Genomic DNA, 14,254 nt, shown 5'->3' with positions numbered 1-14,254 from the left:
AAAGAAAGAGGCCGGTATGTGTATGGGCAGCACCTGAAAGAGATAAAGAAAACGAGGTAGAATGTCCATTTTCAAAGCATTGATCCGTCCAAACCAAGACAACCGCCTTGCGGAGTAGGTGGACAAGTCCGACAGGGTTTTATTTAAAAGGGGGACAAAATTAATCCTGAAAAGGCGGGTCGCATCAGAAGGCAGGTTGACACCCAGGAGGAGGACCCAGTCTTAAAGGGGTACAAATGCGCGATTCGGTCAAGGGTTGGGCTGGGTAGGGATACATTTAGTATTTCAGATTTAGAGTGGTTCACTCAGTTACTCATTAGGCCAAAGTCCCGGAACTCAGCCAAGATCGCAGGAAAGGATCGGTGGTGAGAAGTGACATAGAGCAGGAGGTCATCCGCAAACAGCGCCAATTTAGAATGGATAGGGCCTACGGACACACCACAGACTTCGGAGTTATTGCAGAGGGCAAGTGCCAGATATTCCACCACAAGCACATATAGCAGTGGGGACAGGGGGCACCCGTAACGCGTACCATTGCGGTGACTGAAGTTGGGAGACAAAGACGCGTTAATTGGAATCCTGGCGGAAGGAGACTTCTATAGGGCTATAATTCTGGCCAGCGTAAGCGGGCCTAGACCCATTTCCTCCAGGGTTAGACGCAGAAAATGTCAACGTGGTCGAAGGCCTTTTCGGCATCTACCGTCAATAAGCACAAGGGAATGTCATGAGTGTGGGCATAATCAGTGAGGATGGTCTTCAGGGTGTTGTCCCGAGCCTCACGGCCTTGGACAAAACCCACCTGATCCATATGGATAAGCCCAGGCAATAGCGGCTGCAATCGGGTTGCCAGGATCTTAGCATAGAGTTTGAAGTCAATCCCAATCAGAGAAATAGGTCTGTAGTTGGCACACGACGAGGGATCCTTCCCCGGTTTCGGGATGAGAGAAATGTGAGATTCTAGTGTCTGGGGAGGAAAGTCATACCCGTCCAAAATTGAGTTAAAGACCCAAGCCAGGAAAGGGGCCAAAAGAGAGCCAAATGTCTTATAGAATTTGGCAGTGAAGCCATCGGGGCCGGGACTTTTGCCAGAGGGGGTCGAAGCTATAGCCGCCGCAACTTTGTCCTCCGAGATCAGGGTTTCCAGGGTCGAGACGGAGTCAGAGTCCAGGCACGGCAGGGCGGTCTTGAAAATATAAGCAGCCTTGTCAGCATGGGAAGCTGCATGTGAGCCACTGGGTGAGGATTGCGGAGATATGATATGGCGATTGGTAATAGTCTGTAAAAGATTGACTAATCAGCACCGGGGGTCATCGCCAGAGACCCTGTGGGGTCACGAATCTGGGAGATGTAAGTGGAAGGGGTCCTTGGGTGGAGAGTGCGAGCCAGTCATTTGTCCTAAAATTTGTACCTGTGTAAGGCCAGTTTCTGGTCATAGGTGTGAGCCGAGGCCACGTAAAGGTCTCTTAGTTGAGACCGGGCCGCAGATAAGTCAGCAAGAGCGGCATCGGAGGGGGTCTGCTTATGAGCCTCCTCGAGCATACAGAGTTTATGGACTGCAGCTGTGATATAAGCTGACCTGTCCCTCTTAAGGCGGGTACCCAGTTGGATAAAGGTTCCCCGTAGCACTGCCTTAAGCGCCTCCCATTGCTGGGGGAGAGATGTGGTCCGCAAAGAAGTTTGTGATGACAGTGGAGATTGTGTCAACACATTCTGGGGTCGCCAATAAAGAGTTGTTCAGTCTCCAGGTCCACTCCCTAATTGGAGAGGCTGGGGGGGACAATGTGAGAAAAATCGGAGAGTGATCAAACCAAACCGATGTCGTCATCTGTACCTGTAGGGGACCAGTCAAGGCACCTATGGTCAGCAAAAAAATAGTCAATTCTGCCGTACGATTGATGGGCTGAGGAAAAATGGGTGTAGTTTTGAGACGTTGGATGAAGAACCCTCCAGATATCAACCAGGTGCATGTCGTGTAGGGCTTGCTTAAGGGCTCTCAATTTCGCAAAGGATATGGATGATCGGGAGGAAGAGGTATCCAGGACAGGGTCAAGGGGGAGATTGAAGTCTCCACCCAGGATAACCGTCCCCCCTCCGTGAACCCAGCAAGGAGCTCGAAGTACTGCATGGCCGAGGCGACCTGGTTAGCGTTCGGCAGGTAAAAATTGGCAACTGTGTACCTAAGTCCCCAGAGAGAGAACCTGACCAGCACGTACCTGCCAGGTGGATCCGCGACATGGTCCACCAGGACTGTAGGAAGAGACTTTTGGAATGCAATGGACACCCCTCTAGGTTTCTGGAGCGGATTTGTACTGTGTATCCATCTATTACAGTACCTGTTAGAACATGAAGGGACAGAGTTGGAACAAAAATGCGTCTCTTGTAAAAGCAATACATTTACGTGGCATTTATGCATGTGGTAGAGAATCTGGCCCCTCTTAGAGGCAATATTGAGGCCTTGTACATTATAGGAACCCAGGTTCGACCCAGGTCGAGCACTCACCGTGTGGGCCATAGGGGGATGCACGCAGGCAAACAGGAGATAGTCTTGATGTTGGATCTTAGGCAAGATTAGCATAAGAACTTCAAGTGCATATTTTTATTTCTTGCTGTTTGTAGAAATAAAGGCCTTTTTATTTTTTTGTATGATTCAGATAACAGCGGTGTACTTGTTTGCCTACACTAGGTGCTGAAGACAGAATTAATTTGATGGGTCTCACAAGTTCATTTAGGCAGAAGCGGTTTGTGTTGTTGTAAAGCATTGTGTTGTGTATATTATAAACATTATAATTTCTATTTTTATCAGATTTATATTTGGTTACCCTTAAAACATGTCAAGTTTGCTAACTGTTATATTTGAAGCAGGAAAATGGGAAAGATCAACAGATGTGCATTCTGCAAGAGATAAAAATGTCGCTTTTTGATTATGGCGTTATGTTAGAGTTCAGCTTCTCCCCATCCATCCACGACCGGGAAATCAGGTAGACAACCAGCATAAACCTATCTTCTTTACTGGTATTAATTTATACAAAGTACTGTTGCATTTCCACAATCCTCTTCATTTAGTATAAGTTAGCCTTGCATTTGATACTTTCCCGATACCTTGGGCTTGAACATATTTAGTGTTTATTGCATCATTTGGTGTACAAAGGCTCCTCATATACAAGTCTCCCCATGCAAAAGAACATCGATGTGGTTTAAATATTTAGGCACAGATCAGAAGGCGCTCAGAAGGCACTCTGAAGCATCTCAAAGACATCCCAAATGCAATCTTAAAGTGCAAGTAAACTCTCAATCAATACTCTTTCCCATGATAAGCACTGTGAAATAACTTACACGTCACTGTCTTTTTTTTTTAGTGTCCCAAACTGCACCCTTCAATAGAAATAGCCCGATGTTTAGTGTGGTGACATCACCGGTACATGTGTATCTTGTCCCCCATGCACAGCACGCAGAGTGTGCCTATTGCCGTATCTCCCTCATCAGCACTTGCAGCATTGCATAGCAGCATCGCCAGATTGCTGACCCTTTGAGGATTTCCTGAAATGCCCCATGTGACGAGCTGCGTCACAGGGAGTTTGAACCATGCCATTCACGATCAGCACAGGGAGCGAGGAGAACTTTTTCATGTGTATGCTTTTTGGGTATGTCGGGCAATGTTTCCATGGTAACAAACAAAAAACGAGGCTTATTTAACATTTACCGCACATGCACAAGATTCTGGCTATGAAGAGTAGAAAGGGTGGAAGTTCAGCTGGGGATGGAATCGGGAGGCAGCTGCAAATATGGCGATGGCTTCTGCCGCAGCACATAAAAAGAAACCAATCTGCAGAAAAAGTAAGAAAGATGCAATGAGGCTAATTAGCATTCAGATGTGTTTAGATATATTATTCATAGCAGCCTTATGATTACTGGGAATTATTGTTTAAGAGTTTACTACTGCTTTAATGCTCTAAGGCAGGGATTCTTAACGTGGGTCTCATGGACCCCTAATTGATCAACGGATGGGTTTTAGGGGGTCTGAGAGGGGCAGATAAAAATAACATTTACTTTCACTGTACAGCCCTCCCCTTGTCCCAATCGGTGGTTTTCCCATTGAAAGAAATTAAGCAAAACGCACCCTGCTGCAGCCTATAGCACCGACTGCTAAGTCTCTCTCAAATCATTGCTGGCCCATGTTTACCATTTTAATGTGTATCGTCCTTCTCTGCACAACCAAAATCTTTTGCCAATCCATATTCGTATTTGCTAATTTTTATTTTCTAGTAGAAGTAGTAGTAGTTGGAGGAGATGTGAGCAGAATTTAAATTGTTTTGTTTAATTTGCACAAGAGGATTGTATTTCATTTTTGTAATGAGTGCCCATTACTTTTTGCAAAAAAGGAGTGAGCTTTTTGTTAAGATTGTTTATTTTATTCAAATTATGTATGAGGCAATCAAATTTAAATTAAATAAAGTATACATATTTATTGCATGCAAAGTTGTGTTTTATGTGAATATTTCTTGGGCGGAGTGCAATAGCTTTCATCAGATTCCCAAAGGATCCATGACTCAAAAAAGGTTCAGAAGCCACTGCAATGCTGCATTTGCAGTCTTCGCAAGACCAACAATTTTTATAGGACCAATTTTAACCCCTAATTACACCACTGTAAACCTATAGTAAGAAAAGTAATGAGTTATGCTGTAGCTAAACATTATGCAGCACAATATGCAATGTTTATTAGGTTACATTGGCAGAGACGTTTGTTTGCATGATATTTCCATGCAAACATCCCCTACACAAACCCAAAAGTTTGGGTTCTGTTGTTCCTTTCCTATACTACTAGAATTTCCAACACACTCCATGATGGTGCATCTGATATAAATAGACATGCATACCTGCGAAAAAAAGGGAAGAGATTAAATCATAACAAAAAATTCTCATATATCAGTGTTCTGCATTCATTAAAAAAAAATGAATGTGTATTTCGAAAATTGTAACTTAATCTGCTTACATTAACTCCCTGTAATCCTCTGAACTGAAGAAAGCGCAGCACTGTGATACAGACAATGGTATTAGTCTAACTCTATGCATTAAGATAAAAAACCTTCTGTGTGTAGCAGCCGCCCCAGCACCTCTAATACTTACCTGTGCCCCTCCTCTGTCCAGCGTTGTACATGAGTCCCTCGGCCGTCCTGGGACTCTCTCTCCTGATTGACTGACTGAGTTACAGCCACGGTGCCACTGGCTCCCTCGGCTGTTAATCAAAGTCAGTGAGGACAGAGAGAGGGCGGGGTCGAACGGCAGCTCTGTGTCTGAATGGACACATGGAGCTGCAGCTCAGCTCGGGTACCCCCATAGCAAGCTGCTTGCTGTGGGGGCACTCAATGGGAGGGAGGGGCCAGGAGCAGGAACAAGGTACCTGAAAAGAGGAGGATCCAGGCTGCCCTGTGCAAAACCAACTGCACAGAGGAGATAAGTATAACACTTTTATTTTTTTTTTTAAAATGAGACTTTACAATCACTTTAAGAACTCTACCATATGGCTCCAATTCCTGTCCCCCCCCTTTTACCCCATCAGGCACCATTAGAAATGAAAAGGTGGTGGGCTTAGAAATAGGAGACAAAGGAGACCAGGTTGGGGAAGGGGCTGCATTTAGAGCTTCAAAACCTTGGTTCTGATTGTCAAAATTGAAAGCACTTCAGACGTGCTTAAAGCAGTATTTTTTAAACCCAAACGCAAATATTTATTGTATTGCAACTTACAAATTCTTAGATGTGATGGCTGCATTTATTTTCTTTTTTAGACTCTTTCCTTTTTATTTTCACCTGGTAATCCAGCCAGGAAGTATGTGTTGTTTTTAAAAGAAAAAGCTCTCCAGTATAATGTATCAGCTACGTGGATGAGACAAACCATTCAACACTGGCAGGGGTGCTTGCAGTGATCAGCTTTTATTTATGTAAAACTTGTATCCCAAAAGGAAAGAATATTTTTGTTTCAACTGGTTATAAAGTATCGTCTGGAATTTGGCTTTAATTTGTTAGTATATTTAAATCTGCTAGTGCATCTCACATTACCCTCCTCCCCAGGCTGACAATGCTGCTGTCTGTCATTCTACTTAATCCAGAGTGGGGCAACTCTGATACAGGAGGAGTGTTACTGGCTAGATCACCAGGGGAAAAAAAACACTAAAAAGAAAGTTAATACAACTACCACATCTAATAATTGGTAAGCTGCAATATATTACATTTTTGGTTTTGGGTTAAACACCACATTAAGTGGTCTTGATTAATATAATCTTTGAAATTGCTAGAGAGTTCACTTTAGCATACCATATGCTACTTCAATCAGTCTCATCCAGAGTTTTATAAAGTACTCGAAATTTCTACTTGAGTAAAAGTACAAGTGCTTGATCAAAAAGTGAAGTGGAAAGTGCTCGCAGAAAAGTTACTTGTGGAAGTACTAAAGTATTCAACATTTTTTTTACTTAAGTATTGCAAGTAGTTTTTTCAAAAAAATTGCTACTTAACCGGTTGCCGACCGCCGCACGACTATATACTGCGGCGGTCAGCCCCGGCCAGGCAGAGTGACGTAGCGGTACGTCACTAGCCTTCGCCGCTCTGGCGCGCGCACCCGCGGTCCCGCCGATGACTCGATTGGGTTCAGAACCGATCAGTCATCAGGTCCAGGCCAATCATTTTTGGTCTGGACCTGTTGATCGGTCCTGCCCAATCAGATCTCCCTCTAAGCCTGTGAAATGTAAACACAGGCTTAGAGGAGATGTGCCCTCCCCTCCCAACGGTCTTTTTGGATCCAGCGTGAGAGGAGAGCACATCTAATTGTAAGTACAGCACCAAGCACGTACATACACAGTTAGATAGGCACATTTCACCCCCGATCGCCCCCCCAATTAACCCCTACAGCACCTGACACAACACACACTATATACAGCATATAGCATATACCTATATACCTGTATAAGTGTGATTTGTGAACAGGTGTAGCCCTTGCGACCCCCCCCTTTTCCACTCAAATTACCCCCCACCCCCCCTAATAAAGATTTAACCCACTGATCCCCCCTGAACCCCCCCTGATCACCGCCGTTAACCCCTACACCCTCTGTCACATCAGCACTAATACAAACGCAATATACGGTGTTATTGTATTTTTGTATTAGTGTCATTGTGATCAGAATTAGCGCAGGCGACTAAGTTTCTGTCCCAAGAAGGTTTAGGGTCCCCGCCACCCGCCCAATAAAGATTTAAGCCCCTGACCCCCCCCTGATCACCCCTACACCCCCTGCCATAACACACACCGTATACAGTATATAGCATTTTGCTATATACCCGTATAAGTGTGATTTGTGGTCAGGTCTAGCGCTTGCGACCCCCCTTTTTCCACTTGAATTACCCGCCACCCCCCCCTAATAAAGATTTAAGCCCCTGATCCCACCTGATCCCCCCCTGATCACCGCTAGTTAACCCCTACACCCTCTGTCACATCAGCACTAATACAAACGTAATATACTGTGTTTTTGTATTTTTGTATTAGTGTCATTGTGATCAGAATTAGCGCAGGCGACTAAGTTTGTGTCCCAAGCAGGTTTAGGGTCCCCCCCACCCGCCCAATAAAGATTTAATCCCCTGATCCCCTCCTGACCACCCCTACACCCCCTGCCACAACGCACACTGTATACAGTATATAGCATTTTCTATATACCCGTATAAGTGTGACTTGTGACCAGGTTTAGCGCTTGCCACCGTTCCTTTTATCCTTAGGATACCCGCCAGCCCCTTCCAATAAAGATTTAAACCCCTGATCCCCCCCTGATCACATCCCGTTAACCCCTACACCCTCTGTCACATTAGCACTAATACACACATAATATACTGTTTTTACTGTATTTTTGTATTGGTGTCATTGTGACTTGAGGTTGCTCTAGCTAGCTAGTTTCTTTCCCAAAGGAGGTTTAGGGTCCCCGCCACCCCCCCCCAGATCCCCGGCGCATAGTTTAGAAGTAACCCCTTGATCACCACACACGCACGCACGCACCTACACTTCCATTTCTAGTATAGTGTTTGAACAGATCAATATCTGATCTGATCAGAGCTATACTAGCGCCCCCATAGTTTAGGGTTCCCAAAACGCGGTGTTTGCACGATCAGCACTGATTCCGGCCAGCACCTGCGTTTAACCCTTTCACCCAGGTAAGTGTAGTAATCAATAGATTACTGTCACTTACAAAAAACACAAGACACAAAACCGCTGTGTTAGCAGAGTCAGGCCTGATCCCTGCTAGCATTAGCAGTTTTTTTGGTAGCGCTTGAAATAGTCTTCGACAACCAGGTGCTTTTATTACCTGTGAGTCGCATCACTGTACGGGTAAATTTAGTTACCAAAATGTCTAAACGTTCGTACAGTGATGAAGCTATTTACAGTATAATGTCCATGTCAGGTGAGAGCGATGGGGAAGCCTCACCGGCAGAATCAGGGTCATTATACGAACCAGATGACAGCAGCGGCTCCCTGACAGACAGCTCCGACGACAGATGGGTCCCTGTTAGACCCAGGCGTACCCGACCCCATTCTGGTGTTGTTGAAATGCAGGAATCGCAGGGTGCTCGTATGGAGCAGAGTGTGGGTACTAGTGCCGCTCATCCTTCTGGCGACCTGGCAAGCGCCAGCGGCCTAGTACAACCTGGACCTAGTACAACCAGCACTGCAGTAAGACCTGGTGACGTGGCGAGTCCCCTAAGTGCAGTTGAAGCTGGTGCGGTGGCTAGCACAAGTAGTGGCCCGCAGCCACCGCGTATTCGAAGACAGGCCCGTAGAGCCCATAGTGCCCTCCCTGATGCGCTGTCATATCCCAATTGGCAACCCACTGATTCTACAGCGCCAGTACTTCCCCCATTCACCGCCCAACCTGGAATCCACGTGGAGACAGCTGGTTTTACGCCCCTGAACTTTTTTGAGCTGTTCTTCACGGAAGATCTTTTCAGATCTATTGTGGATCAATCAAATTTATATGCTCAACAATTTATCGCCGCCAACCCAAATTCGCACCTTGCCAGACGATTCGGCTGGAATCCTATAACGGTTTCCGAATTTAAGATCTTTCTGGGCCTTTCCCTCCACATGGGCATAACTAAACAAAGTGAATTGCGGCTATATTGGTCCACTAGCCCAGCTCACCATATGCGCATGTACTCTGCCTCCATGTCCAGGGGGAGATACGAGCAAATTCTGCGATTTATGCATTTCAGCGACAATGAAATCTGTCGTCCTCGGGGAGACCCTGCATACGATCGGCTCCACAAAATTCGGCCCCTCATAGACCACTTCAATCAGCGGTTTGCAGCCTTGTTTACCCCCGAACAAGTTGTCTGCATTGACGAGTCCCTGATTAAATTTACTGGCCGTCTTGCTATCAAACAGTACCTCCCCAGCAAGCGTGCCAGATACGGGGTCAAGTTGTATAAGCTCTGTGACAGGGCCACAGGCTATACAGTTAATTTCCGTGTCTATGAGGGAAAAGATAGCACTGTGGAGCCCCCGAACTGCCCAGACTACATAGGGAGCAGCGGTAAGATTGTTTGGGACTTGGTGTCACCCTTATCCGGAAAGGGGTACCATTTGTACGTGGACAATTTTTACACAAGCGTGCCACTATTTAGTCACCTGCTTGATTTACAAATTGGCGCATGTGGCACCGTGCGACCTAATCGCCGGGGCTTCCCCCAACGGCTTGTTAATTCCCGTCTTAGTCGGGGGGCGAGAGCCTGCTTGAAAACGGACAAATTACTTGCGGTGAAGTGGAAGGATACACGGGATGTTTATGTTCTGTCCTCCCTTCACGCAGACACGACAGTCCAAATCCCTACGGCAACTGGCGTTATGGAGAAACCCCTCTGTGTCCACGAATATAACCTTAACATGGGAGGGGTGGACCTTAACGACCAGCTTTTGGCGCCGTATTTAGTTGCCCGTAAAGCCAGACGCTGGTACAAAAAAGTGTCTGTTTACCTTTTCCAATTGGCTATGCTGAACGCCTTTGTCCTATACAAGGCGTCAGGACGAACTGGACCCTTCCGGGAATTCCAGGAAGCGGTCATCCTTGCCTACCTGTACCCAGGAGGCATGCCTGCCCAACTTCCCCTTCCAGATGCAGTGAGCCGGCTGCATGAGAGGCATTTTCCTTATGCCCTCCCGAGTACCCCTACCCAAATACGACCCCAAAGACGATGTCGTGTCTGTAGCAGGCGCGGATTTAGGCGTGACACCCGTTATTATTGTCCCAAATGTCCTGACCATCCTGGTCTCTGCATCGGGGAATGTTTTGAGCGCTACCATACACTAGTGGAGTATTAGTGTAGGGTACAGCACGACACAGTGTAGGGCACATAAACACAGGGTCTCGAAGGATGTTGGATGTCCATCGACATTTTGAGAGACCCAAGCTGGAAGAGAAGATCGCAGAAGATCGCACTCCCTCCCAAATCAAGAAATAAAGGAACAGTTAGAAAGTAAAATAAAAGGATCCAAAAACTGTTGTGGTGTCAGTAATTTTATATGTCCTTCTACTCCTTCCTACTATACTTTTTTCAATGTCCTTTGTTTGTTTTTTCATTCTTTTGTGACCTGTTTCTCTTGCAGGTAATTGTCGGCTACCACGCATTGATTTTATATATTCTGACACAAACAGCGTTTGCGCTCAGCATATATGGATACCTTTGCTGATAGCAGCTGTGGTGATTTTCTGATTTCAGCACTGCAGTTAAAATCTTATTTTGGTATACGTGGATAGCGCCGTGTATACCCATCATTAAATTCAGTGGGTGGTTGTTTGGGCGGTTAATGATGAGAATCCAAAAACTTTTGTTGTGTCAGTCATTTTATATGTCCTACTCTTCCTAATGTACTTTTTTTTAATGTACTTTGTTTGTTTTTTCATTCTTTTGTGACCTGTTTCTCTTGCAGGTAATTGTCGGCTACCACGCATTGATTTTATATATTCTGACACAAACAGCGTTTGCGCTCAGCATATATGGATACCTTTGCTGATAGCAGCTGTGGTGATTTTCTGATTTCAGCACTGCAGTTAAAATCTTATTTTGGTATACGTGGATAGCGCCGTGTATACCCATCATTAAATTCAGTGGGTGGTTGTTTGGGCGGTTAATGATGAGAATCCAAAAACTTTTGTTGTGTCAGTCATTTTATATGTCCTACTCTTCCTAATGTACTTTTTTTAATGTACTTTGTTTGTTTTTTCATTCTTTTGTGACCTGTTTCTCTTGCAGGTCCCTCGTCGGCTACCACGCATTGATTTTATATATTCTGACACAAACAGTGTTTGCGCTCAGCATATATGGATACCTTTGCTGATAGCAGCTGTGGTGATTTTCTGATTTCAGCACTGCAGTTAAAATCCTATTTTGGTATACGTGGATAGTGTCGTGTATACCCATCATTAAATTCAGTGGGTGGTTGTTTGGGCGGTTAATGATGAGTAATACTACGCATTATTCCTGTGCTGATTTCTGATAGGTTCTCTTTTTTTCCGTTCAGCCCACAGGCTGCATGAAAAAAAAAAAACCTATATGCCAAACAAGGACCAGCAATGTACTGGTACGTTGCTGGACTTTGAGTGGTTGTACCAGGATGATGCCTGCAGATTTAGGCATCATCTTGGTATCGTTTTTTACAGCCAGCGGTCGGCTAACATGTAAAAGCAATCCTAGCAGGTAATTGGCCGCTAGACTGCTTTTACATGCAGTGGGAGGGGTCTCCCCCCCCCCCCCACCGCCGCCTTCCGAAGCCTTCCGTGGTTTTTCTCGGGCTCTCCTGTCCCACCGGTTAACCCGAGAGTGCAGCCGGTGGTTCAGTTATCTAACCATAGAGCTAATTGAAGATTAGAATGGCTCCAATCATCTCTATGGCCTAAGATGCCGGAGGCTACGAGCATTTCATGACTTCTTTTTCGCCAGAAATAAACAGGGCCATTGGGAAATTGGGAAAGTATTTTATCACACCAATTTTGGCGTGGTCAGATACATTAAGGTCAGAGGAGAGATCTAGAGTATAAAAGACCCCAATTTTTTTAAAAAAGAGTACCTGTCACTACCGATTGCTATCATAGGGGATATCTAAATTCACTGTGATAACAATAAAAATGATTTAAAAAAAAAAAATTAAAGGAAAGGTGTCAAAATAACATAAAAAAGCAAAAAAAAAAAAAAAAAAAAAAAAAAAAAAAATTGAGCCCCCCCCCTTTCCCCCCGTGCTTGCACGCAATGGCACACGCAAGCGTTGGTCTAGTGTCATATGTAAACCGCAATTTCAGCATGCATGTGAGGTATCGCCGCGATCGCCAGATCGAGTGCAGTAATTTTTGCAGTAGACCTCCTCTGTAAGTCTAAAGTGGTAACCTGTAGAGACTTTTAAAGTTTTTAAAAATGTACGTACGTTGTTGCCGCTGCGCAGGCGTGCGCAATTTTTAAAGCATGTCATGTCAGGTGTCTATGAACTCGGCATAAGATCATCTTTTAAATTTTACCAAAAAAATTGGAATTATATAGTGTATTTGTGAAATAAATTAAAAAAAAATGTATTTTTTTCGCAAAAATTGCGTTTGGAAAATCTGTGCGCAAATACCGTGTGACAAAAAAATTTGCAACATCCCCCATTTTATTCTATAGGGCCTCTGCTTTAAAGAAATATATAATGTTTGGGGGTTCAAAGTAATTTTCTAGTAAAAAAAAAATATTTTTTCATGTAAACAAAAAGGCACAGAAAAGGCTTGGTTTTCAAGTGGTTAGAAGAGTGGGTGATGTGTGGATAAGATTGAGCATAAAATGCCGGGACAGTTCAAACACCCCCCAAATGACCCCTTTTTGAAAAGTAGACCCCCAAAGCTATTTGCTGAGAGGCATGGTGAGTCCATGGAATATTTTATATTTTGCTACAAGTGTCGGGAAAATTATTATTTCTTTTTTTTTTGTTGTTTTTTTACAGAAAGTTGTCACTAAATGATATATTGCTCACACATGCCATGTGTATATGTGAAATGACACCCCAAAATACATTCTGCTGCTTCTCCTGAGTACAGGGATACCCCATGTGTGAGACTTTTTGGCAGCGTAGCTGTGTACGCGCCCCCGAAAACCAATCCACATCTTCAGGTTTTCTAATGGCGTAAATTGCTGATTTTACCCCTGACTACCTGTCACAGTTTCAGAGGCCCTGAAATTTCAAGATAGCACAAAACCCCCCCAAATGACCCCATTTTGCAAAGTAGACACTCCAAGCTATTGGCTGAGAAGCATGGTGAGTCCATGGAATAGTTTATATTTTGCCACAAGTTTCGGGAAAATAATTTTTTTTTTTTTTTTAACACAAAGTTGTCAGTAAATGATATAATGCTCACGCATGCCATGGGTATATGTGAAATGACACCCCAAAATACATTCTGCTGCTTCTCCTGAGTACAGGGATACCCCATGTGTGAGACTTTTTTGCAGTCTAGCCGAGTACAGGACCCCGAAAACCAACCTCCACTTTCAGGCTTTCCAAGGGCGTAAATTGTTGATTTCACTCCTGACTACCTATCACAGTTTCGGAGGCCCTAAAATTCCAAGATAGCACAAAACCCCCCCAAATGACCCAATTTTGCAAAGTAGACACTCCAATCTATTTGCTGAGAGGCATGGTGAGTATTTTGCAGCTCTCATTTTTTTTGGAAAATGAAGAAAAAACAGGAAAATGCATTTTTTTTCCTCTTTTTTCAATTTCCAAAACTTTGTGACAAAAAGTGAGATCTGCAAAACACTCAACATGCCTCTCTGCAAATAGCTCAGGGTGTCTACTTTCCAAAATGGGGTCATTTGGGGGGGTTTTGTGCTATCTTGGAATTTTAGGGCCTCCGAAACTGTGATAGGTAGTCAGGAGTGAAATCAACAATTTACGCCCTTGGAAAGCCTGAAAGTGGAGGTTGGTTTTCGGGGTCCTGTACTCGGCTAGACTGCAAAAAAGTCTCACACATGGGGTATCCCTGTACTCAGGAGAAGCAGCAGAATGTATTTTGGGGTGTCATTTCACATATACCCATGGCATGTGTGAGCAATATATCATTTACTGACAGCTTTGTGTAAAAAAAAAAAATATATATATATATATATATATTTCCCGGAACTTGTGGCAAAATATAAAATATTCCATGGACTCACCATGCCTCTCAGCAAACAGCTTGGGGTGTCTACTTTCCAAAATGGGGTCATT

The 14,254-nt window shown here is 44.4% G+C and overlaps 1 protein-coding gene across 1 annotated transcript in view; it reads left to right on the top strand.

Annotated features, from left to right (window-relative positions):
- Positions 1 to 14,254, top strand: part of MITD1 (microtubule interacting and trafficking domain containing 1) — a 236,909-nt gene that overhangs the window by 206,929 nt on the left and 15,726 nt on the right. The window contains exon 34 of the mRNA XM_082246937.1: positions 2,863 to 2,978. Within this exon, the coding sequence (XP_082103063.1) occupies positions 2,863 to 2,978 (116 nt within the window). The remainder of the gene's footprint in view (positions 1 to 2,862; positions 2,979 to 14,254) is intronic.

The sequence above is a fragment of the Pelophylax lessonae genome (assembly GCF_965119305.1).
Source record: "Pelophylax lessonae genome assembly, chromosome: 2".
NCBI lineage: Eukaryota > Metazoa > Chordata > Amphibia > Anura > Ranidae > Pelophylax > Pelophylax lessonae.
Note: the sequence above shows the minus strand (reverse complement) of the source record. Positions and strands in the feature narration are given on the sequence as shown.